General features: G+C 41.0%; 1 protein-coding gene across 3 annotated transcripts in view; it reads left to right on the top strand.

Moving 5' to 3' along the window:
• Nucleotides 1-25,448, top strand: part of fmn1 (formin 1) — a 373,616-nt gene that overhangs the window by 13,012 nt on the left and 335,156 nt on the right. For 2 of the 3 annotated variants that reach the window (XM_072569057.1, XM_072569056.1), the window contains exons 2-3: nt 3,753-5,839; nt 13,289-13,455. In XM_072569057.1, coding sequence (XP_072425158.1) covers nt 3,874-5,839; nt 13,289-13,455 — 2,133 coding nt within the window. In that variant the 5' untranslated portion in view covers nt 3,753-3,873. The remainder of the gene's footprint in view (nt 1-3,752; nt 5,840-13,288; nt 13,456-25,448) is intronic. The other variant, XM_072569058.1, reaches the window with a different exon arrangement.

Genomic DNA, 25,448 nt, shown 5'->3' with positions numbered 1-25,448 from the left:
AATAATATTTTCCTCTCCATACACATCATTCTCTATTTGACACTCCAGATCCTCTTATCCTGTCTTGATGCTATGGATGGTTATGCTACTTGGAGCTGTGGTTCTGATCTTAGTTTACTCTCATGTACACTGCTCTCAACTATTCATTTATTAATATGTTTGACTTCCTTAAAGTAATTTTAATTGTTAGTGTAAAACCTTACTACTATAAAATATTGTAATATTTTCTCATCTATTTGGGTTAAATGATACTGAAGATTTTACATCTTTGTGTACAATGTATTCAGTTCTGAAGTAGGGTCTCTGGACCTGAAATGTTAACTCTGATTTCTGTTCACAGATACTGTCAGACTGGCTGAGCTTTTCCAGCAACTTCTGTTTTTTAGATCTCTTGCTTTCGTTGGGCTGCAAAATCCCCACTGAAGTTTAATAAGTGCTGAATGATGTTTCTGTACAGACCTCTCTTTGTGTTATTGTATTTCCTTTGTGTCTAGCTCATTTGCCAAACTCTCAATTGAATTTCTTGGTTTCAGATTCTTTGCCTAATCTCTGTGCTCAACTGTATGCTAACCTCTTTGGCAAATTCTCTAAAATTTTGCATGACTTTCTGTTCGGCATGTGCTTATGGTAGATAAGCTCTGAGTACTTCTGGGGACTCTGGTGGCTTGGTGGTTGGAGAAGTTTATTTCCACCAATCTTCCTTTCTATCTGGATCTCGGGGCCTGTCTAATCCTCAGTGGTAGAGGATAAACCACTCAAGAGTCCTAAACACTCCCCCTGCAAAATATAGTGTGGTTTATAAAGGCACAAATAATATTAAAGATTGAAATATATTTACAACTATATCAAGAGCCAGATAATATAAATCTGTTTTCATGTAAAACCTGCCCAATTTTCTACCGAACGCTGATGTTATGTCATCAGATTGGATGACTAATGCAACTTCAACATTAACTCTGTCAGAATCATTACCTTATACAAGATTTTGTGAATGTTATTTTCCTTATGGTTAGAATAATGTAACAACTTTTCCAAATATGTATTTTGAAAAGGCACATTTTGTCACTGCTTTTCAACTTAGACTCATCATGATATTTCACAATTCCAGGTGAAAGCCAACATTTATACTGCTCATAGGTTGGTAAGTGGAGTCTGGTAAAGGTGTTACCATACAGAATACATCCATAAATGACCGTTGATGGCTAACAATTTGAAATTTAAACCAGGCAGGTTGATTTTTAATTGATGAAGGCATTGCCCTGAAAAATGAACCAGTGAATGGCCGTCACCTATTTTGTTGAATTGAAACAGGGAGTGAGTGCACATCTCCAGGGAGAACCAAGCCCTGATATTCATCTGAACCTTAACCTTAACCATAGTATTAGTCTCTCGAATTTTCTTTGCAGGTAAATGCTTTCCTTGCTAACTCATATGGCTGACTCATAACATTTATCTGGCAGACCTATAATCTCATGAATGCAAACCAGGAAAGATAACCGTTGTTGCAACAAATTCTTCCTTCCATGCAGAATTTTGTACTTCTGAACAAGACAATGTCTTCATTTTAATTATGTCATAAATCTCTGAATATTAATCTAAATTCTGTGGCTTTCTTTGCAGCTCATCTCCATTTTGTTGAAGCAGTTCTTTCCTCTTAATCTGCCTAACCATCTGAATTGTTCAATTTATTTGTTAAGGTGGATGTTTTTGTTCTCTGCAGTTGCCTTTCTGGTGAATAATATATTATCAAAAGCTTAGTTGTTACTGGAGAGGGATTGTTGCTCAACTACCTCCATTTTGGTCACTGACACTAATGCCTCTGTTTTAAGAGACAATAGATTGAAATGTTCTTTAGTGATGATTAAGACTGGTGGAACTGTGTCGCATTCCTGTAAAATCTTAACTTCCTTCCTGTTCTAGATGGTATTCTTGTGACAAATGGATAGGAATAATTATGGGTGATCTTAATCGACATGTAATTTGGAAAATCAGATTGGAGCAAACTTGACAAGTTTTAGATCATCACTCAAAAGCATTCTTAGAGTACCATGTTCTAGAAATCAATCATAGAGCAGGCTCTGTTAGATCTGGTACTTGCTATTGTGTTATGTGATAGGATTTGTTAATTAATCTCCATGAAGATACATCTCAGTGTCAGCAATCAGTTTGAAAGGGAAAATAGTGGGTCTAAGACTAGCATGTTAAAGCTAAGGGCAATGGTGTATGCATGAAAGCTGAGCTAGATGAAGTGAATTCCGCTCGGTGCTTTGGGACAAGCTTGTTGTCGCTTTTAATATCTTGGCAGATGCTTCTCACTGACCTCTTAGCAGACAAAAAAAAAATGCAGATGCTGGAATTCAAGGTAGACTAGCAGGAGGCTGGAAGAACACAACAAGCCAGGCAGCATTAGGAGGCGGAGAAGGGTACACCCAAAACATTGACTTTGCCACCTCCTGATTCTGCCTGGCTTGCTAGGTTCTTCCAGCCTCCTGCTTATCTACCTCCCAAGTATTGTGCTCATGAATTTGAGAAATGACTTGTTCTTGAGACTGACTATTCAAGTGGGCTCATCATTCCTATCATTGCTCCTTGATGGGTTGTCCATCTGGGAGTTTAAACAGGCCTTGTATGCATGTTGTCTTCTCTCAGGATTTCTATATAACCAGTTCAGAATAAAAGTGTGATGAGATTCATACTGTTGGTCTTCCTGCCACAATATAGCTTATACTGACCAAGATGATGTACATTATCTGGGCTTTCATTAAAGCTCCTAAATGTGAAAGGATATCCAAGAGCGACTCAGTCCTTGATCTAACCTATTGTGAAATAGTATGAGCAAAACATCAGTCTGATGCAATATGTGTAAAAATACATTGATGTAGTCATATGAGGAAAAGGCTACAATTTGTCAGCTCACAATCATAATAATTCATGTAAAATGGAAGACGAGGCACTACCTTGCAATAAAAAATATCTGGAGCACACTGACACTCTGTTCCCAGTGTGAGGTACTGACAATTGAATATCAAATGGGAAAGTGAATGTTTTCCAGAACTAACACTCCAACTTTTTTATCCAAGCAAAATTAGGAGGTCATAAGATTGTGTGCCATAGATAGGGTGGATAGGAAGGTATTTGTTCCATTAGTAGAGGGGTCAATAGTCAGTTGTATAGATGTAAGCTGAGGTAGAAGGCTTCATTTGGTGGTGGGAGTGTGGAATGTGCAGTGTTCACACACTGCTTGAAAGGGTAGGTGAGTCATAAACTCTCAACATTTAATTGGTATTCAAATACTCACTTGAGTTGGAATAGTTTCTAGGGAGATGTACCAAATGCTGGAAAATTGGGTTTGTGTAGTCAGATCTTTGTTGACCAGTGCAGACATGATGGGCCAAATGGCATCCTTCTGCACTCTTAAGTGTTCATAGCTAGTATGCACAACATATTGCCACTCTCCACAATTATTGATCTTTTAATCAATAATGATGGCCATTGTTTTAGCTGAAGAAAGGTTGTGGTTATTGTTGCTGTTTTTACTTATATAGCTGTGGCCATTTCATATTGATATTATTATCCTTGGAGATCAGCCTCTGGTTTGCATTTCACTCAGTATCACACCCAAATATGAAATATCATGTAGAAAGTGCAACAAAAATATAAATGTATGGTAATTCAAGCCTGAAACCTATATCCAGCTTTGAATGATTAATGGTGATTACTGCAGTAAAAATGTTATTAAATTCTTTTTCTAGGATCCTGACGCAGCGAGGATGGAAATCAAGTTTTCAATGGAGCCTAATTATCTCTCCACTTGTATTAGTGAGACCTTTCAAACTCTGATCACTTAAATTAAATCAGTAAATAGTCTTGAATATGATGGAAGACACTCACACGACCCAACTATTGCATAAGCCTATCAAAGAACGCTGCTTCATCAGCTTCTATTGCCCTGGGGGAGAAGCCAGATGGACTCCGTACAAGTGCAGTACTCTACTAGATGGCTCAATGAAATGTATTGCAAAGTACAAGCAAGCGAAGGAGGAGCCAGAGATCGGGAAACAGAAAGGCTTACACTCTGACAACACAGGCTACATTCAGAAGCAAACTTCCACAGCTAACACTGTGACAGAACTCTGTGCAGGCTCCTTGTGTCCAGTTGAAAAACTATCATTATTCCCTGATGTGTTAAGTAGGAGGCCAGCTTTCAATCCAACTTTAAATATGGGAAACCAGGATGGAAAATTTGAAGATGTTCCAGAGACCGAAAGTAAGCGGAATGAACGGGAACAAGACTGTGGTGCACTGGATCTACAGCATTCTTGGTCCTCTGAGCGAAAGAAAAGTGATGGCAAAATTAAAAAGCTGAAAAAGATTGGCAGAAGAAAAGAGAACACAGAGGAGTCTGCATGTAAAGCTGTAAAAAGTAAAAAAATTGTGGAATCGGAACCTTCTGTTGTGTGTGCAAAAGAAATATCAGTGCTGGGAGAAGAGATGTGCACAAATAGCTCTGTAAGCAATTCTCCTAATTCAGTTAATTATAGCAAAAGCAAAAATCTCCAGCCAGCCATGGACGATATTGACATACTGTCGGGAATGAAAAGAGCTACGTCAGAGGTACTGAGAGGGAACTCGAATTTTCAGGAAAACACCAGAATAACTGGTTTAAATACTGGTTACGACTTTAACTCAGAGTGCAATGATGAGTTTATTACTGAAGATTTAGTGACCGGTAGGAACAGTTTATTGGATGGCTTACAAGATACCATAAAACTCCTGCAAGAACAGCACGATGATGTCTTGCAAAGCAAGCAGATGGCTGAGAAGATACCAGAGATCTGTGCCGCTATGCCTTCGAGAAGTTTACCTTCGGATCACCAGCATCACTGCAAAGTTGGGGCAACTCCTGAGGAAGCAATAGCCACCGTGGTTACCAAAATACACGACGCAGGAATGGTTGTGCAAAACGTTGCTCCAGCTATTTTAAGATCAGAAGAAAGTATAAGCTATGAACATTTTGCAGATGAACCAGTGCAAAGTTGTGTTGAGGAACAAAACATTTCCACAGTGGTTACTGAAATGCAGAGTGAAAGACCCGCGTTTTGCCAAGTTGTCACAGTACCTGTGATAGACGTGGAATGCAAGACAGCTGTGGTGTGTGGCCAAGAGTCAGACAGCGATAGAAACTTATTTAAATGTGATGGGGGAGAAATGCCAATGGTTGTAGACTCCGAGACATTCACTGGGTGTGTCAACAAACATCTGATCAGTGTTATTGAGAGTGATCAGTTTTATGAAACAGGTGAATGGCACAGAGTGGAAAAGGGCAGATCGCATGCAAGTGGAACTAATTGGACTTGTGACAACAAAAAACTGTTCAGGGATGGTGCACTAGACATAAAAGAAAAACTGTTTTCAAATCCACTTCAGTCTGTAGATGGAATTTCCTTGGATGACACTTTGAAGGAAGACAACAAAACTGTTTCTCTACCATTACTGATAGCAGTTAGTAATGTTTGTAATAGTCCATGCCCTACTAATAATGCTCAGCATCGTGTGTCACCTGTTGCATCTCCTCTGACATCCGGATTACCTTGTCCTCAACACTATCACAGGATACTCCCATTGCCTGTATTGGAAACAGAACAAAAAACCTCACAAGAGGACTGCACAAAGTCGTATACATCCATTCATAACCATACTGCATCGAAAGAAACAGAAGTGGGACAAAACTTGGAAGGAGGTGTTATTTTGCACCGAAATCTCAGCAACACCAATGAAAAGTTTCAGCAGCAAGACTATATGGAACAAGAAGTATTCGGTCAGTATCAGGCAGTACAAGGTTGGTCAAAACATTTTTTGGAAATTTATATAATTTGCTTCATTTTGACTATATTATATACATTTTTGTAAGATTTTATTCTATGTAATTCTGAAAACAAGTGGAAATTGAGAAGATGTATTGTTAAAATTCCATGTAATTTTGTAGTCATCACTGCCAATCCTCATAGATTGCTTTACTGTTTCTATGAATTAAGTAAAATGTAACATTCATAATATGTAAACATCTATGTGCAACCAATACAGATTTCCCCAGTTAACTTCTCTAGGGTGGGTTGCGCATGCTCAGTTTTGGATGGGTCCTTGAGTTGACCACCACAGGTTTTTTACAGTGTGGTAAGTAGATGGTGCTGAAAAGAGGACTTCCCCAACTAGAGTTTCTTAGTTCACATGTCTTATGGGTAATCATCTGAATACTTGGATAAACCAGCCTTCAGGTTCTTGTTAGGAACTAGAGTTCATTGTGACCTTCATGATGGAGAGGTGCCTAGACACTTCTGCAATTGGTTCTCTTTGTCTTCCTACATTCTTGTCTCTCACTCTTTCACTCACGCACTCATGCACACACACACAGGCAGACAGCTCAATCACAAATAGAGCTGCTTTCTTTGGGGTTTGGCTATTTGTGATGTCCCCAGTTCTGGTGCTTTGTTTTCCACTACTGAGACCCACCTGGAGACCTTGCCAAGATGCACTGAAACTCTGGTATTTGTTCAAGTAGATGACTTGACTCCAGATACCCGGTCAGAAGAGGAGGTCAGCTGTTACTGCAGAGGATCCAAAATAATAGTTTTTGTTGTCTGTCGCATTACCCTAACAATTTGCTATGTTCAACAGACTGTAGCATCCCTTGGAAGTGTTGGCATCAGTGAGTGCACATGATTCAGTAGGATGAATGTCTTGTGATGAGTTCTTGCATCTCATTCATATTTGTAATGGGAAAGCTTCACAGAGCAAAACAAAGCTCCCTTTGATCACCATGGATGGGAGAAAATTGAAACTGTCTGTGATTTGATGTGCATTTATATTGAGATACTGTCTGGTACAACACCATTTTTACAAGTGTCAATATTTTAGCTGAAATAACATTTACATGGTACTTTTTTCATTTATAGCCTTCATGAGGCAGCAATTTTTAATTGCTTAGCTGCGCTCACCAAATTCACCCCACAGATACAGATTTATGTTTTCTTAATAAAAAGATATTTTAATTGGTATCCTTTCACAGCATGAAGTGCCTTGAAAGAGTACAGTTATTTAGTTCAGCAACATGTGATTCAGTGGGCATCCATGTGAGGCAAATTGGTATAAAGAAGTAGTAGATTAGCACTTCATGCTGATTTGTTTATTAACTCATTCATGTTTGAAGGGGCTGGAAAGAGTTTAATTTAGAGTCTAATTATTGACTTTGTAGCATTGTACCACACATTTTCTGCTGACAATTTATCTATTCTGTGGCACTGCTCAGTCTCAATCCTGTGGTGTATGCATTACATAAAGTGATTACCCATATATTTTGATTTCTGATTTAACTTTTTGGGAGGACATTAGAGTCTCGAAATATACTTCGAGAGCAAAGCTTACATAGGGTCATAGAGGTGTACGGAAGCAGACCCTTCAGTCCAACTCGTCCACGCCGACCAGATATCCCAACCTAATCTAGTCCCATTTGCCAACACGTAGCCCAGATCACTCTAAACCCTTCCTATTCATATACCCATCCAGATGCCTTTTTAAATGTGGCAATCGTTCCAGCCTCCACCACTTTCCTCTAGCAGCTCATTCCACACACGCACCAGCATCTGTGAAAAAGTTTCCCCTTCCATCCCTTTTTATATCTTTCCCCTCAACCTAAACCTATAGTTCTGGACTCCCCCACCCCAGGGAAGAGACTTTGTCTATTTATCCTATGCATACCCCTCATGATTTTATAAACCTCTATAAGGTCACTCCTCAGCCTCCGATGCTCCAGGGAGAACAGCCCCAGCCTGTTCAGCCTCTCCCTATAGCTCAAATCCTCCAATTCTGGCAACATGCTTGTAAATCTTTTCTGAACCCTTTCAAGTTTCACAATATCCTCCTGATAGGAAGGAGGCCAGAATTGCACACCATATTCTAAAAGTGGCCGAACCAATGTCCTATACAGCCACAAAATGACCACTCAACTCCTATACTTAATATTCTGACCCATAAAGGAAAACATACCAAACACCGCCTTCACTTTCCTTACATGATAGATAATAGAAAATAATAAAATTGAAGAGTAGTGAGTGGATTTCGAATGGCCAAAGTAATTAACTTGATAAATTGAGGGTGTCCTGTGGTCTGTTCTGAATTCTGTTGACTGCAAGACTAGTGGCTTGGTTGTTAAAAATCAAAAAAAAATTGCTGAGATTGTTTTTAGTCAATGTTGCTTTTAATTTTATCACTAAGTGTCTTGAAACCCTGCCCATTAACTTTTTTTAAAAAAGAGTATTTATATTGGAACAGTAAGATGACTCTAATCTAAAGAGACCAATATTAAGAAAACAAAAGCTGGGAGGAAGATAGAGGACTACTAATGAGCTAAACAGAATTCAAGACAGAGTATAAAGTTGAGGATCATACAGTATGAGTATGGGAGGAAATAGTTGGTGTTTGACAATAACTGAGATTGAGGAGTTTGCAAGCATCAGAGTAATATTTGTTGGAAGCTTGAGGTGATCTTTCATCAGACTTGGCAGAGACACTCTGTGATTCAACCTAAAGCTCTGATTAAAATGAAATACATTTTGGCTTCTTTTAAAGAGTTGGATTCGTGATCATTTCCTTGAGGAATTGAATTATTAGCATAAAGTGACCGGTCACATTGAAGCATCTTCTTAAAAATAGATTGAAAAGTGGTGAATGAAAAATCTTGTTTAAAACCTCCCGCCTATTACCTGACAAGTGCAGTGTACCTGACTCTTTAAAAAGTGTTAAAATTTCAGTATTTTGATATTGTATTTGATACAGTAAAACATGGCCCATTGAATTATGTTTTCTTTTTTAAATAAAATTTGCACAAACCAGTCATGAAGCTTAGTGATAATTCAGTTGTAGATTTCATGGATCGCACAAGAGCTTTTTTGTCAAATTTAAAATGAGAATTCAAAAATTAAAATAGTTTAGAACTTTTTTTTGAGCAAGATCTATTTGTAACAGGTGGAGGCTGAATTCAGTTTAAAAATATTTTTAATCAGCTGGTTCAGATATGTTTTGACATGGAGCAGGTGGGACTTGAACCTGGAGCTTGACGAGACCTCCTCAATCTATATTTTATCCGTAATGCTGTGTCTCAAAATAAAAATGGAGCATAGTTTTGCATGTGTTGGTATTATTAATCAAATCAAGCCACATTGTTGTAGAGAGAAGTAAAATGATTGCCTCATGATGTCTACTGTATAAACTGGAAGACGTTTGAGGTGTATCCAGTTTTAGCCAAGTGCAGAGATGGACAAGATGTGGGTGCAGGGAGAGATGTTCTAATTAAGTTGACCATGATTAATACACAGCATCTTTCACTTGGGCACTTGATGTTATTTGTGCTTAGTTGTGTGCAGATGGTGGATATTATCTGGGATTTAAATGCTGCTATATAAGAAAGGTGTTTTTTTTGTGTATATTGGTAGCCAGCAGACCCAGCTTCAAGTCCTACCTTACTGGTTTATTTGAAAATATCTTGTTCCACTGGCAGGAACAGAGCATGAATGTTATTAAAAATACATGCTCTAAAACGAGGGAATTTGTGCTGCAGTGTCCTTACCTCTGAGCCAGGAGGCCTGGGTTCAAGTCCCAGCTGCTCTGGAGGTGTGTAGTAACATCTCTGAACAGGGTAATTAGAAAATATCTGAATAGAGAGGTGCAGCTGTAATATGGAAGAGGTAATTGGACACATAGACATTTAGGGCTCAAAGAGGCATTTCACCTCATTCTCTCTGAGCAGGTTGAAAATAAAGCTATGCTCTTCTAACAGGCCACTGCTAGTTGGTGCCACTGCAAATGACCCTCACCACTCAGTTAGAATGCTAAGAGTTCCATTTTCACCCATCAACTTAAAACCAAAAACACTGCTATAACAGATTGAAACTTGTTGGGTGTATTACCCTGTACCTGGTCTAAAGGTTTCTCCTTACATTCTGAATATTAATGGCAGAGACAAAATTGCATATCGTTCCACTATAACTGCACCTTCTATTAAAGTCTGAGCAATACTACATATTCTTGACAGACTGCTCAGCACCTCTCCTTACAGCCTCTCCTGGGGAAAAAAAAACAGGACAAAAGTACCTCCTTGAAGCCACAGCATGGTCACATCTGGCAGTCCTTTGAACTGGAATTTGTCTCAGGTAATTGATCCCTCAATTGGGCCCTACCACATGCATTACTTTGGGGATATTGATCAAATCTCCCTACACAACAATGCCTTGTTGACTTTGATTTTTATACATTATTACCACAAACTTGATTGATTGTTATTGCCAGTGAGTCCCAAATAGAAGTTACTTTTTTTGTAAATCCCTAACAATGTCAAATGTAATTACCACAATGTTTGCCACATAAAAAAATCTATGCCATTACTTTAATAGTTGATAAATTGTAAAGCTATTACATTATTTAAGTTTTGTTTATATTCCCAGAGAGATGTTTCACAGTTCATAATGCACTGCGCTATATAATTAAACCAATTTGGAATATCATTACTGCTGCCATTGGCAGTATGATCATTGATCTGTGCTCTTTTAAGTGAAGCTATCTGTCCGACATGCTTAAAACAATTACAAATGTGCATTCTAATTTGTAGACAAGAAACCAATGAGAATTAACAAATCATTTAATATTCAGATATAAACACCTCCAGGGTCAAGTGGTGTAAGAACTCCCAAAGCATACCAGTGACTTTTAGCATTTATCATTATTTACTAAAGGTTAACTGCATTTCCCTTTAATTGTTTCTAACTATAGTGTATTTGAGCCCATCACAAATGGAAAAACACCAATGTTTCCAATATTATTTTACGTAGTCTCCCTATAGAGGGCAGCATTTGTTTACTTTTACTCCATTTGATGCAGTACATCCAGGCTGCATTCAGTGATCCAGATCAGTGCCATTATTGTGTGTATCTTTTTAAAACCAGGAGTCATTACAGTGAAGAAAGAGGCTATCCATTCCATCGAGTGCATGCTGGCAATCACACTCATTCCCCTGCTATATCCCTATTTCAAGTGTCCATTCAATTTCCTTTTGAAATCACTCAGTGCCTCTGCTTACACCATCCTTACAGAACTGTTGGTGGCACCACTCTATGTGCAAAAAGGAAGTTCTTCCTCACCCATTCCTGCAACTCTTACACAAACCCATAGGCTTGTCCCTCCGCCTTGACCCTTATGGCATCCATGAGTGGAAACCGATTTTCTTGGCTTACTTTATCTGAACCAATCTCAATTTTGTCCCAGTCTATCAAATCTCCACTTAGATGCCTTTGTTCCAAAAAGAAAATCGTTGGCTTCTCCAATCTAAAATTGTAGGCAAAATCGAGCAGTCTTCAGGACCCAAACATCAGCTTCCTGCTCTCAACTTGTATGTTTGTGTGACAGTGATTGAACAACCATGTCAGAGTAGCTATCAAAGGGCAGCATGGCCATTGTAAATTGTTGGCAATTGTCAGATTAATTGCCCAATGAAATGTTGCTACTGGCAGGATATGTAGAGAGTGATTTGGGACGTGGTAGGACAGTGAAAGTGAATATCAAAACAAACTCCAAATTGGAGAGTCCATTGTTTCAAAGAACCCCATCAGAAATTAGAATTAAGTGTGAAAAAAGTGACAATACTTGATTTTCTAACAATTATTAAAATACTTAAATGTTTAAAAAGAAACTAAGCTCTTCTTAAATTGAAAGAAACTTTATTTTCAAAAAAACATCTTCATTGTATTTGACTGCCTCCTATGCAATTGGCATGCAGCAGATTGAGAATATATTGATCACTGCTGGGTATGTCCTATTAGTCAGGGACTAATGTATATGTGCTTAAAGGAGGTTGGTATTTTAATTATGTGCGAAGTATTGCAGACAGTCCAGAACTAGATGATATAGGTTTAGAGTGAGAGGAAAAATTTAAGAGAACTAAGGGGCAACTTTTTCATGCAGAGGGTAGTGTGACAGGAATGAGCTGCCAAAGGAAGAGGTGGAGGCTGATACAATTACAATATTAAAAAGGCATTTGATGGGTATATGAACAGGAAGGGTTATTAGGATATGGGCCAAGCCCTGGAAAATAGGACTAGATGAGGTTAGGATATCTGGCTAGCAGGGATGAGTTAGGCAGAAAGGTCTGTTTCTGTGCTGTGCATCTCCATGACTCTATGCCAATAAACTGGCTTGGGACCTGCATGAAATGTCCCCACCTCTGAGCGAGAGTTGTATACATCAGATGGTTCCAACTCCTTTTGGAAGTTGAATAGTTAACCAAGAACAGTTTTTTTTTGTAAAATAGATGGCATGGTTTCAGACTAATCTCTCCTCTGCTGGCTTCGATCTGTGAGCTTGTCCCTGCTCCTTTGGCTAGGAAGACTCCTGGCCTAGGTGTCTGCCCAATAAAAAATGCTTTAAAGAGGTATCAAAATCATTTTTGAAGAGTTGCTTTAAATCAACTAATGAATCATTTTACTGCCATGCACAAAATTAAATTACTTATTGAAATAACTGCACAGAGGCTTGTACCTTGTCGCCAAGTCATGTTGCACAGTATGCTGACTGTGTGGCCAGCCAGTTCGGAGTCTGTTCCTGAACTGAGGAGATTCTGAATCTCCGATTTTTGTGCTTATTTTCCCACACGGCACACGTGTTGTGTGTGTAATTTCAGGGACTCCGTGAGGACACCATTGTGCCAGTCATGTTATTCAGTACTTCCACCACCAGAAAAAAACACCCATGTGGCCAGAGAGCCAGTAACAAGCAAAGCCCAGTTGGGAAATGCTTACAATGAAAAAAAGTGAAGGGGAGGCTAGGAATTAAATCAAAATAGAGTTGAAGGGGAAATGAAACAGTGTGCACACCATGCTGCCCACCTCTCCCTGGTAGGAACAGCAAAGCTGAAATTTTCTGCAATTTCCATGATTGTCAACCCTGCTGGGATGGTCTAAACTCCAATTCTATCATAAATTGTGAAATGGAATTTACTAAATCTGATACATTTAGCAGCATCAAAAATTCATCATATGAAACTACTGGATTATCATTACAAAAACCAACTGGTCCATTACTTAATAATATAACCAACTCTCCTCTGACTTCAGGGCAACCAGATAAGAAATACTTGCCAATGCTGTTGCAAGATAGCACCAAGTTTAAAACCAAAGAAATGTGCAAGTTCGGGTTTAGTGTTTTTTGTTTAAAGACTTAAACTGCAAGCTTCTTTGTTTTTCAGAGAAGACTTTTCTAAAGCAGCAATATACTGACCTAGCAGAAAATGGATCACCAGTGGAAAGAGATTGTGCCAACACCAGGCCACAATATTTGGATCTTCAGCTATTCACTATGGATGAAGAAAATATTGATACAAACACTCAAACATTCTGTTACATGGAGGGTTATGTAAGTTACAAATTAGAATTATTTTTAAAAATTTTTTGTGGATGAAGTTTTAAGGATGTCTTTGAATTTAGACGATTGTGAAAGATCAATTTCAAGCCCTGATATTTATAGTAAAGACTGTGTTTGTTTAGGTTGCTGAGAATTGTTTTAAATGTGTTTCAATATTTAATAATTAATATTTGCTTTCTGGTTATAATTAATAGTACTTGTATTTAGTTACAAATGTCTTGCGCACATTTGTAAGTCCAAAAAGTAGTTGTATAATTTACTCCAAGACTACATACTTAGGTAAACATTTTGTGTGGATTAGTGGTGCTGGAAGAGCACAGCAGTTCAGGCAGCATCCAAGTAGCTACGAAGCTACTTGGATGCTGCCTGAACTGCTGTGCTCTTCCAGCACCACTAATCCAGAATCTGGCTTCCAGCATCTGCAGTCATTGGTTTTTACCTCATGAACATTTTGTGTGGGCGACTACATAGTATCGTATTGTTTTCACAATTACTTTGCAAAGTGGTTTTGAATGTTCGTGAGTATCTGTGAAGCCTGTATGTAGGAAGGCAAAAGGGACCTAGGTGTTCTCTCAATGAGAAGCAAAAAGTTAGCATTCAGGTTCAGCAAGTAATTAAGACAATGGAATTTTAGCATTTTGCTGGAAGGCATTGGAGTTTAAAAATAGGCAAGTCTTGTTATCGGCATCTGCAGCATCTGCCCGAAACGTCGATTTCGAAGCTCCTTGGATGCTGCCTGAACTGCTGTGCTCTTCCAGCACCACTAATCCAAGTCTTGTTATAGCTGTACAGGGTGTTGGTGAGGCTGCACCTGGAGTACCATGTACATGTTTGGTCCCCGTATTTAAGAAATGATGTACTGGCATTCAAAAGAGATTCATGAGTCAAATTTTTCAGAGGTAGGCCTATCAGGAATGGCTAAATAATTTAGGCCTTTGTTCACAAGAGTTTAGAAGAATTTGGAGTGATCCAGTTAAAATCTGAGAAGGCTTGACAGGTTGGATTTTAAGATGCTTCCACCTTTAAAACTGGGATGCAAAGGAATCTCATCTCTTTGAGGGTAGCGAATGTCTGGAAGTCTGTACCTTAGGGAATCATGGAGGCCAGATCACTGAAAGTATTTAAAATTTTTGAAATATCAGGGATTTGAGGACTACGATGAGCTGACAAGAAAGAAGAGTTGAAACTCATTTCAGCAATGATATTGTAGAACAGCTGGTCAGGCCTGAGGGACTGAATGGTGCAATCCTGCTTGTATTTCTAATGTAAGTCTGGTGCAAGGTTTGAAATTTTCTCATACCCCACAGAGTCAGAAAGACTGGGTAGCTATGGCATATTAGATACAAACAATGACTGCTGATGCTGGAAACCAGATTCTGGATTAGTGGTGCTGGAAAAGCACAGCAGTTCAGGCAGCATCTGAGGAGCAGTAAAATTAATTCCTGATGAAGGGCTTTTGCCCGAAACGTCAATTTTACTGCTCCTCGGATGCTGCCTGAACTGCTGTGCTTTTCCAGCACCACTAATCCAGAAGCAGTGGCATATTGAAAATTGCATGTTTGCATTTTCTACGGCAGTTTTTCACTTTTTATAAGATGATAGTTTGTGCAATAGTGGTCAGTTTTCTGTGTTGAGCTTTGCCTGGAGCCCCACTCTGACATGATGGTCTCTGTCACATTTGCTGCTGGGGAAGACAGTAGGTTGATACGGTGCATGATTTGGCTGGCCTCTGTTTTCTCTGCCAGCTGTGAATTCAGTCTCTGCTCACCTTCTAACAGTCAGTCTTCACCAAAGTCACAGCCATCAGCGACTGTCTCCCAGTTTTCTGCGGAAATGTCTGCAATGCTCATATCTCACTTCTCCCAGCAGCAGAGGTGTAGATACTCAGGAGGTCGTGACTCAGTAGCCAGTTTACTATGCAGGTCTATGGGTATATTGCTGTTGTTTATCCAATGAATGTGGCTGAGCCAGTGCAGATATTAGTGACTTGGCAATGAGTGATGGCATGCTGATGGGAATAGCTTGCTCTGGGATCTCTGAGGCCGTGATCTCCTCCTGCCAAGAGGTACTGAGTATAAAACTGAGACATCAAAGATGGAAACCTTTCAGCCTTTTCATCACTCTGGTATATGTTGTATAGGCCACTTCACTGGAGAGCAGCGTATTGAGGATACATGCATGGCAAAGTTCCTGTTCAGGTTGCTGTTACTCCACACTCTGATTACACTCTGGGTCTGATTTATGCATTTATTTTTGTTATCAGCCATTAAGAGAGTATTGGATTTCTGCTTTCACCTGGGTCTGTGTCACTAGGCATCAACAATAAGGAGAAGAACAACCAAAAAGAACTGTGGGTGCTGGAAATCAGAAATTACTGGATAATCTCCAGGTCTGGCAGCATCTGTGGAGAGAAAGCAGAGATAATGTTGCAGGTCCAGTGACTTCCTTGTCAGACAGAATAAATGTTCATTCTGAACAAGGGTCACTGAACCCGAAATATTAACTTTTGCTTTCTCTCCACCAAAGCTGCCAGATCTGCTGACTTTTTCTAGCATTTCTGATTTTTGTTTATAAACAATAACACTGCTTTGTTAGAGAGGATTCTCTGACATGCACAGAATCTGGACTGTTTTTCTTTCTCTTCCCTTCTAGGCCAGTTGCATTTCTCTTCCACATTAAAGCTTATCTTCATGGTCAAATATGTCTCTGCAGACCAGCAATTAACTGGGAATAAAATAATAGACAATGCAGTTACTTAATGAGGCTGCACAGCCTGGATGGAGTATTATGGACCCTGACTCCCTGAAAGTGAGCTAACAGGCCTAGCATTAGGTACTATCAAGGTGAAAGTCTCTCCCTGATCTGATTTAGTTCCCTGATGGCTGCGAAATGATGGCAGGCCAATGTGGCCAAGTACTGTCTAACTGGGAGAGCAGTGTCACCACCATCACTTCAAATTCTGGCTCATGTTAGGTAACCTGGATGAGTGATTCAGAATAATTATAGGTAAATTACCTATTCCATTCTAACATGTGTTACATGTACAAATAATACCAGCACGCAAATACCTTCAGAATATTTCCAAAGTGATTAATGCCTAGCTTTCAGTAACTTAATGAAAACAGCAATAACTTAATTATCTGCACATTCATGAACTTTGGAATGCGATGAACTATCATACTCCATCTTCAGGTTCTGTAGGGAAAGAATTTAGTAGAGTTGAATTCACTCACTTTGTGCAATGTTAGTTATTAATTTGATCTGAGTTATTTATTGTCATATGTGTCTTGTTGTAAAATACAGTGGAAAAAATGTTGCATAGTGTTGCCAGTCTCTGGCACTCCCTTAAAGCACAGAAAAATAAACCAAAACATGGAATATAAGGACAGAAAAATGAAGAAAGTGTTGAACTTTGCAGTCCTTATGTGCATGGCCATTGGCCTGGTGGCCAGGCATGTTTCCCCTTCACAGTCCAGTTGCTGCTGCTGGAATGCAAGTCACTGCTGTTCTCCATCTCACCACTGTGTCCTCACTGGATGAGCAGCCCACCATCTGCCTTCATTCCTTCTGCCCTATTGTTGGCCATTTCTCCTGGAATGAGCTGAAGAGTGACTGAATGGGGTCAAAGTGGGTAATACAGCAGGTTGTGCTGGTGAAGATGAGAGAAAAGTTGGAGAGTTACCCAAAGTGAATAAGTAGGCAGCACAGAGGGCATGATGCATTGAGGGTGGGTGAGAATGGAGTGAGAGCAGATGTTGCATTCCATAGTGAGGGTGGTAGAGCAGGAGCCTTGGTGGGAGATGGGTGCAGTAGCAGAGATAGGGTGAGGTAGCAGCAGGAAGATGGTGGCCAATGCAGATGCACTGACCCAATCTCTACTCCATCACTGCCATGAGTCCATTTCGGCTCTGCCTCGCTGACTCAGTCACTGCTGAGTCTTATCCTGGGCCGAAGCCATGAATCTGCACTGGACGCGCTAGCTCCCGGAAACCTGAACTCACCTCCGCCTACATCCAGGAATTCTTACTGCCTGTGTTGCTGTCACCGCAACCCAGTCCCCTTCACCAAAAGGTGAGTAAAAACAAAAGAGAAGAGAGGAAAGAAAACCAACAAGCCCCAGGCTCAGACCACTACTCACCATCTCAACGGTAATGTAAAAGAATTGTCTAGGCACAGGGTTTGTTCCAGATACCTTGTTCATGTAAACCATCTCCTAGCCCTAAGTGCTTGACTACGCCAGCCTATAGAGTCATAGAGATGTACAGCACGGAAACTGACCCTTCGGTCCAACCCGTCCATGCCGACCAGATATCCCAACCCAATCTAGTCTCACCTGCCAGCACCCAGCCCATATCCCTCCAAACCCTATTCATATACCCATCCAAATGCCTCTTAAATGTTGCAATTGTACCAGCCTCCACCATTTCCTCTGGCAGCTCATTCCATACCCATACAGCCCTCTGCATGGAAAAAGTTGTCCCTTCGGTCTCTTTTATATCTTTCCCCTCTCACCCTAAACCTATGCTCTCTAGTTCTGGACTCCCCGACCCCAGGGAAAAGATTTGTCTATTTATCCTGTCCATGCCCCTCATAATTTTGTAAACCTCCTATAAGGTCACCCCTCAGTCTCCGATGCTCTGGGGAAAACAGCCCCAGTCTGTTCAGCCTCACACTGGAAGAAACAGTGCAGCTCAGTAAGAGTTTGGGCTGAATTTTGCATCTTTGAGTCCAAATATTGACTTTGTCAAATTTCAGGTAGATTCTCTTTCTCTTTCCTTGAGGCCCTATAATGGTTCTCAGCATATCGTCACAAACTTGCCTCATTCACAAACCTGCCCAGTGGTATTTCTCTTCACCCATGTTAGCCTGATTCTACGACTTGCCGTATCCAAAATAACTTAAATGTGTTGCTGGAAAAGCTCAGCAGGTCAGGCAGCATCAAAGGAGCAGGAGAATCGACATTTCGGGCATAAGTCCTTCTTCAGGAATCCTTTGCTGCCTGACCTGCTGCGCTTTTCCAGCAACACATTTTTAAGCTCTGATCTTCAGCATCTGCAGTCCTCACTTTCTCCTAGTATCCAAAATAACTTCCCACTGCCAGGATACCCCAGAAGAGACCAGCATCCCTGGTGCCATGTTTAAAAGCCCATGGTACACAGACAAGCATTGTCAGTCCAGAGACACCTTGCACGGTGACTTTGCACCTTGTCCTGGGCATGTCCGAGAAGTGGAAATGTTTTGGCCCACTTTGTGGACAGGGAGCTGGAGGTTCTGGTGGTCAGCTTAATGCAAAAGAAGGCTGACCCTTTCCCCTAGGACCAGAATGGAGACTCTGCCATCAGATCCTGCCAGCCTACCTGAGCTTGCCACTCCTGTCCGTGCAGTCTCTGCCATCTGACTGAATGCACAGCACTGTATGAACAAGGTCAGTGACCTTCTTCATTCTGCCAGTGTAAGTGCCACTGTCTTCCCTCTGCTACCTCACCCATCTCCCACCAAGGCTCCTGCTCTACCATCCACACTATGGAATGCAACATCTGCTCTCTCACTCCATTCCCTCCCACCCTCCCCAATGCACCATGCCCCCTCTGCTGCCTACTTATTCACTTTGGGTAACTCTCTAACTTTTCTCTCATCTACAGCAGGTTTTGCTGATGCAGATGAATCACCCACTTTGACCCCATTCAGTCACTCTCTTTAGCTCATTCCAAGGGAAACTGCCACCAAAAGGGCAGAAGGAGCGAGGGCAGATGGTGGGCCGCCCATCCTTCAGCTCCTCATCCCTTGCAAGGGAATAGACCCTGACCCTGCCAGCTCTGAGAAGCTTGACCATGTCCAAGCTCCTGGACTGATATCACTGGCTGCCTGTGACGTAGTGTGCCAGGAAATCCCAAATGAATGCTGTGTTGTTTGGCATGACTACGCTGCTGATAACCACAGCAAGCTTCCTGGCTTCAAGTCTGTACTAACAGCACAGTAAAACAAAAGTATTACAAGCTTGGAGACTCCAGCGGACATGTTAAAGGGCAAGACAGGGCCTATTTACTATGAACATTTCAGGTGCACTCAGTGAGTGAATGCGAAGATGAAACCTTGTTCAGTCCATGGGCTGGGTGCAGGTCCTGGTGTCTGAAGTATCCTTGCTGCAACATTTTAATGTTAGCTGCCCAGTGTGCAGCATTGAAGTGTAACAGCATCTGGCAGTGGATAGGAGGGTTGGCATGAGGGTTCTGAGGGACTGGTAGGTGTCAGATGCCAGCATCAGTATATGTGGAGTGTGTGTGACAGGTGCCCTGGAGAATGCCCAGAGGGAATGCTAGGTTTTTCCAGAGAGGCAGACAGCAAGCTGCAGTCACCAAGTACCTGCTTTGCCTTTCATGCCAGGAAATCTCCGCATCTCATTTCCTTGCAGCAGGTGACAGCATATTAACGTGGTGAGGTTTGATATGAATGCAGTTGTTAACCAGCAATAATTCTGAAAAATTGCAAGCCAGACTCTTGGCCTGACACCGGGAACATAGTTAGAAATTGCAACCAGTTAAAATGGCCTTTAATAGAGTGATATGTACTTCTTGTCAGATTTGGGAGTTTTAAGGGTTACTGCGGATTATATCTGCCATAAATGCTGCTGGCTGTGAATCTTATCAGATCGAATGGATCGGTTGGAGAGACAGTTAGCAGCAATGAGGAATTTGCAACAACAACAGTATGTGATGGATGGCAGTTATAGGAAGGGGGGATGTCTCAGATACAGTCACATAGATGGGTTAACTCCAGGAAAGGTAAGAGGTAGGCAGCTAGTGCAGGAGTCTTTTGTGGATATACCCATTTCAAACAGGTATGCTGTTTTGGAAAATGTAAGGGGTGATGGATTCTCAGGGGAACGTAGCACGAACAGCCAAGTTTCTGGTATTGAGACTGGCTCTAATGCACTGAGGGGTACATTGGGTTCCAAGCGATCAATTGTGTTAGGGAATTCTCTAGTTCGAGGTACAGACAGACATTTCTGTGGCCAGCAGCGAAAAAGCAATGGTATGTTGCTTCCCCGGTGCCCGGATCAAGGATATCTGAGAGGGTTCAGAATGTTCTCATGGGGGAGAGGGTCCAGCAAGAGGCCATTGTCTTCATTGGAACCAACGATATAGGAAGGGAAAAAGTTTAGATTCTGAAGGGAGATTACAGAGATCCAGGCAGAAATTTAAAAAGGAGGTCTTCAAGGGTAGTAATATCTGGATTATTCCCAGTGCTATGAGCTAGTGAGGGCACGAATAGGAGAATAAAGCAGATGAATGCATGGCTGAGGAGCTGGTGTTTGGGAGAAGGATTCACATTTTTTGATCATTGGAATCTTTTTTTGGGGTAGAAGTGACCTGTACAAGAAGGACTGATTGCACTTGAATTCGAAGGGGACTAATATACTGGCAGGGAGATTTGATAGAGATGCCCTGGAGGATTTAAACTAGTAAGGTTGGGGGGTGGGTGGGACCGAGGGAGATAGTGAGGAAAGAGATCAATCTGAGACTGGTACAGTTGAGAACAGAAGCAAGTCAAACAGTTAGGGCAGGTTAGGACTAATAAATTAAACTGCATTTATTTCAATGCAAGAGGCCTAACAGGGAAGGCAGATGAATTCAGGGGATGGTTCGGAATGTTCGGAATGGGACTGGGATATCATGGCAATTACAGAAACATGGCTCAAGGATGGGCAGGACTGGCAGCGTAATGTTCCAGGATAGAAATGCTACAGGAAGGATAGAAAGGGAGGCAAGAGGAGGGGGAGTGGCATTTTTGATCAGGGATAGCATTACAGCTGTGCTGAGGGAGGATATTCCCGGAATTACATCCAAGCAAGTTATTTGGGTGGAACTGAGAAATAAAGGGATCATCACCTTATTGGGATTGTATTTTCAACTTTGGTCTCCAGCATCTGCGGTCCTCACTTCCTCCATTGTATTATTGACCCCCTAATAGTCAGAGGGAAATTGAGAAACAAACTTGTAAGAATAATAGGGTGGATACGGTAGGGGATTTTAACTTTCCAAACATCAACTGGCATTGTGTTAAGGGTTTAGATGGAGAGGAATTTCTTAAGTGTGTACAAGACAATTTTCTGATTCAGTATGTGGATGTACCAACCAGAGAAGGTGCAAAACTTGACTTACTCTTGGGCAATAAGGCAGGGCAGGTGACTGAGGTGTCAGTGGGGGACCACGTTGGGGCCAGCGATCATAATTCTATTAGATTTAAAATAATGATGGAAAAGGATAGACCAGATCCAAAAGTTGAAGTTCTAAATTGGAGAAAGGCCAATTTTGATGGTATTAGGCAAGAACTTTCAAAAGCTGATTGGGGGCAGATGTTCGCAGGTAAAGGGATGGCTAGAAAATGGGAAGCCTTCGGAAATGAGATAACGAGAATCCAGAGAAAGTATGTTCCTGTTAGGGTGAAAGGGAAGGCTGTTAGGTATAGGGAATGCTGGATGACTAAAGAAATTGAGGGTTTGGTTAAGAAAAAGAAGGAAGCATCTGTAAGGTATAGACAGGATAGATTGAGTGAATCCTTAGAGTATAAAGGAAGTAGGAGTATACTTAAGAGGGAAAATCAGGAGGGCAAAACGGGGAAATGAGATAGCTTTGACAAATAGAATTAAGGAGAATCCAAAGAGTCTTTACAAACACATTAAGGATAAAAGTGTAACTAAGAGAATAAGCCCCCTCAAAGTTCAACAAGGTGGCCTTTGTAAGGAGCTGCAGAAAATGGGGCAGATACTAAATGAGTATTTTTGCATCAGTATTTACTGTGGAAAAGAATATGGAAGATATAGACTGTGTAGGGAAATAGATGGTGACATTTTACAAAATGTCCACATTACAGAGGGAGTGCTGGATGACTTGAAATGCATAAAAGTGGATAAATCCCCAGGAGCTGATCAGGTGTACCCAAGAACTCTGTGGGAAGCTAGAGAAGTGATTGCTGGGCCTCTTGCTGAGATATCTGTATCGTCAATAGTCACAGGTGAGGTGCCAGAAGACTGGAGGTTGACTAATGTGGTGCCACTGTTTAAGAAGGGTGGTAAGGACAAGCCAGGGAACTATAGACCGGTGAGCCCGACGTCGGTGGTGGGCAAGTAGTTGGAGGGAATCCTGAGGAACAGGATGTACATGTATTTGGAAAGGCAAAGACTGATTAGTGATAGTCAACATGGCTTTGTGTGTGGGAAATCATGTCTCTCAAACTTGATTGAGTTTTTTTGAGTAAATAACAGGATTGATGAGGGCAGAGTGATAGATGTGATCTATATAGACTTCAGTATGGCGTTCAACAAGGTTCCCCATGGGAAGGTTAGATTTCATGGAATACAGGGAGAACTAGCCATTTGGATACAGAACTGGCTCAAAGGGTAGAAGGTGGTGGTGGAGGGTTGTTTTTCAGACTGGAGGCCTGTGATCAGTTGAGTGCCACAAGGATCGGTGCTGGATCTTCTACTTTTTGTCATTTACATAAATGATTTGGATGTGAGCAAAACAGGTACAGTTAATAAATTTGCAGATGACACCAAAATTGGAAGTGCAGTGGACAGTAAAGAGGGTTACCTCAGATTACAACAGGATCTTGACCAGAGGGGCAAATGGGCTGGGAGGTGGCAGATGGAATTAAATGCAAGGTGCTGCATTTTGGGAAAGCAAATCTTAGCAGGACTTATACACTTAATGGTAAGGTCCCAGGGAGTGTTGCTGAACAAAGAGACCTTGGAGTGTAGGTTCATAGCTCTTTGAAAGTGGAGTAGCAGGTAGATAGGATAGTGAAGAAGGCGTTTAGTATGCTTTCCTTTATTGGTCAGAGTATTGAGTATAGGAGTTGGGAGGTCATGTTGCGGCTGTACAGGACATTGGTTAGGCCACTGTTGGAACATTGCGTACAATTCTGGTCTCCTTCCTATTGGAAAGATGTTGTGAAACTTGTAAATCTTTTCTGAACCTTTTCAAGGATGTTGCCAGGGTTGGAGGATTTGAGCTATAGGGAGAGGCTGAACAGGTTGGGACTGTTTTCTCTGGAGTGTCGGAGGCTGAGGGGTGACCTTATTGAGGTTTACAAAACTGAGGGTCATGGATCGGGTAAATAGGCAAAGTCTTTTCCCTGGGATCAGGGAGTCCATAACTAGAGAGCATAGGTTGAGGGTGAGAGAGGAAAGATATAAAAAATACCTACGGGGCAACTTTTTCACAGAGGGTGGTACAGCTGCCAGAGGGTGTGGTGGAGGGTGGTACAATTGCAACATTTAAGAGGCATTTGGATGGGTATATGAATAGGAAGGGTTTGGATGGATATGGGCCAGGTGCTGGCAGGTGGGACTAGATTGGGTTGAGATATCTGGTCAGCATGGATGAGTTGGACCAAAGGGTCTGTTTCCATGCTCTACATCTGACTCTATGCTCCCGAAATTGGGATAGGACTCACTGGACCTCTTGCACAATTTGCCAGACAATATCTTCACATTTTGAATCCATGTTAACTGATGGTTACCTGATTTGTTATTTATACAGATGAATTTCAGGTTTACACTCAGCAAGTTATTCAATTTATTTTGCAAGCAACAAAAATAAGAATGAATGTACAGTTGCCCATGTCTGTTTCATCATCCTTCCTCATTAGTCTGTTGTCAATCCTCTGGTACTGCTAGGGCATTCGCTGGCTCCCCAATAATGAGTCAGTGTTTCAGAAAATCCTCTCTTAGTCTCTTCCAGCATTTCTGAAGTCTGTACAAATTCATGTTCTTCATGTGGGACTTTGTATGTCAGCAAGCTTTTTCACATTGAGTTCGTTCACATTCTCAATCCAATGCTCATTGTATCAGTGAACTCCATTTACATCCAATAAACCAAAAGCTTGGCCCATTCTCATTTCTACCTATTTAAACTTTTGGCTCCACTTTGTAAGCTGTTTGTGGCTTTCTTATGCCTTTCATTAATTCATCTATTGACCAAGAACTTCTCAATTTTCAGTGTAACAAACACATGCAAACAGATATCTCTCAAACACTGAACAAAGATGACAGTGCCTTTATTCAGCTTGTATTTACACACAATAATGCTTCGAACACAATTTACCCAAATGCTAGGAAACAAGTGATTCTGAATCAAGCTATTTTCCCAATTATTTTTGAAATAAACAATTGATTTAAGAATTCTGTATTTTTGTGCAAAGTATCATGTTTTATTATCAATTCTTTGTGAGCTATTTACCTTAATTTTACATCTTGTAAGATGTTAATTTTTCTCTAGACTGAGACCTAGGTTTGAAGGGGGAAAGTTTAGGAACAGGACTAAGCCATTCTGTCCATCAAGTTCTCCCTGCCATTCATTATGTTCATAGCTGACCAAACACTTCAATGCCTTTTACTCACCACATCTCCATAACCCTGTAGACCACTGGTAATCAGAAATCTACCAATATCTCCCTTACACATATTCCGAGAATGAGAATCCCACAGTCCTCTATGGTAGAGAATTTCAAAAGGTTCACAATTCTCATCTCAGATCTGAGTGGCATCTCCTTATTTTTAAATTTGTCCCAGATTCTGGACTCTCCTACCAGGGGGGAGCATCTTATCAACATCATCCTGTTCACCCTCTAATATTTTAAAGGTCTCAATGAGATCCTCCTCATTCTTCAAAACTCTAGAGAACACAGGCCCAGTTTGCCCGTAGGACAGTCCTGTCAGTCTGTTGAGCCTTTTATTGAACTCCCTCTATAGCGATAATGTCTTTTCCGAGATAAAGCAGACTAAAATCGCACAGGTACTCCAGATGTGGCCTAACCAAGCTCCTGTACATGAAGTGAGATTTGACAAACTAAGGTTATGCACCCTTGGATTTAGAAGGCTATAGGATGATTTGATCAAAGGTTTCAAGATATTAAGGGAAATAGATTGGGTAGATTATAAGAAATCTACTCTCTGGGGAATAGTCAGAAAATTCACCAGA

The sequence above is a fragment of the Chiloscyllium punctatum genome, chromosome 4, assembly GCF_047496795.1.
Source record: "Chiloscyllium punctatum isolate Juve2018m chromosome 4, sChiPun1.3, whole genome shotgun sequence".
NCBI lineage: Eukaryota > Metazoa > Chordata > Chondrichthyes > Orectolobiformes > Hemiscylliidae > Chiloscyllium > Chiloscyllium punctatum.
This window is presented reverse-complemented; position numbering and strand designations above follow the sequence as displayed.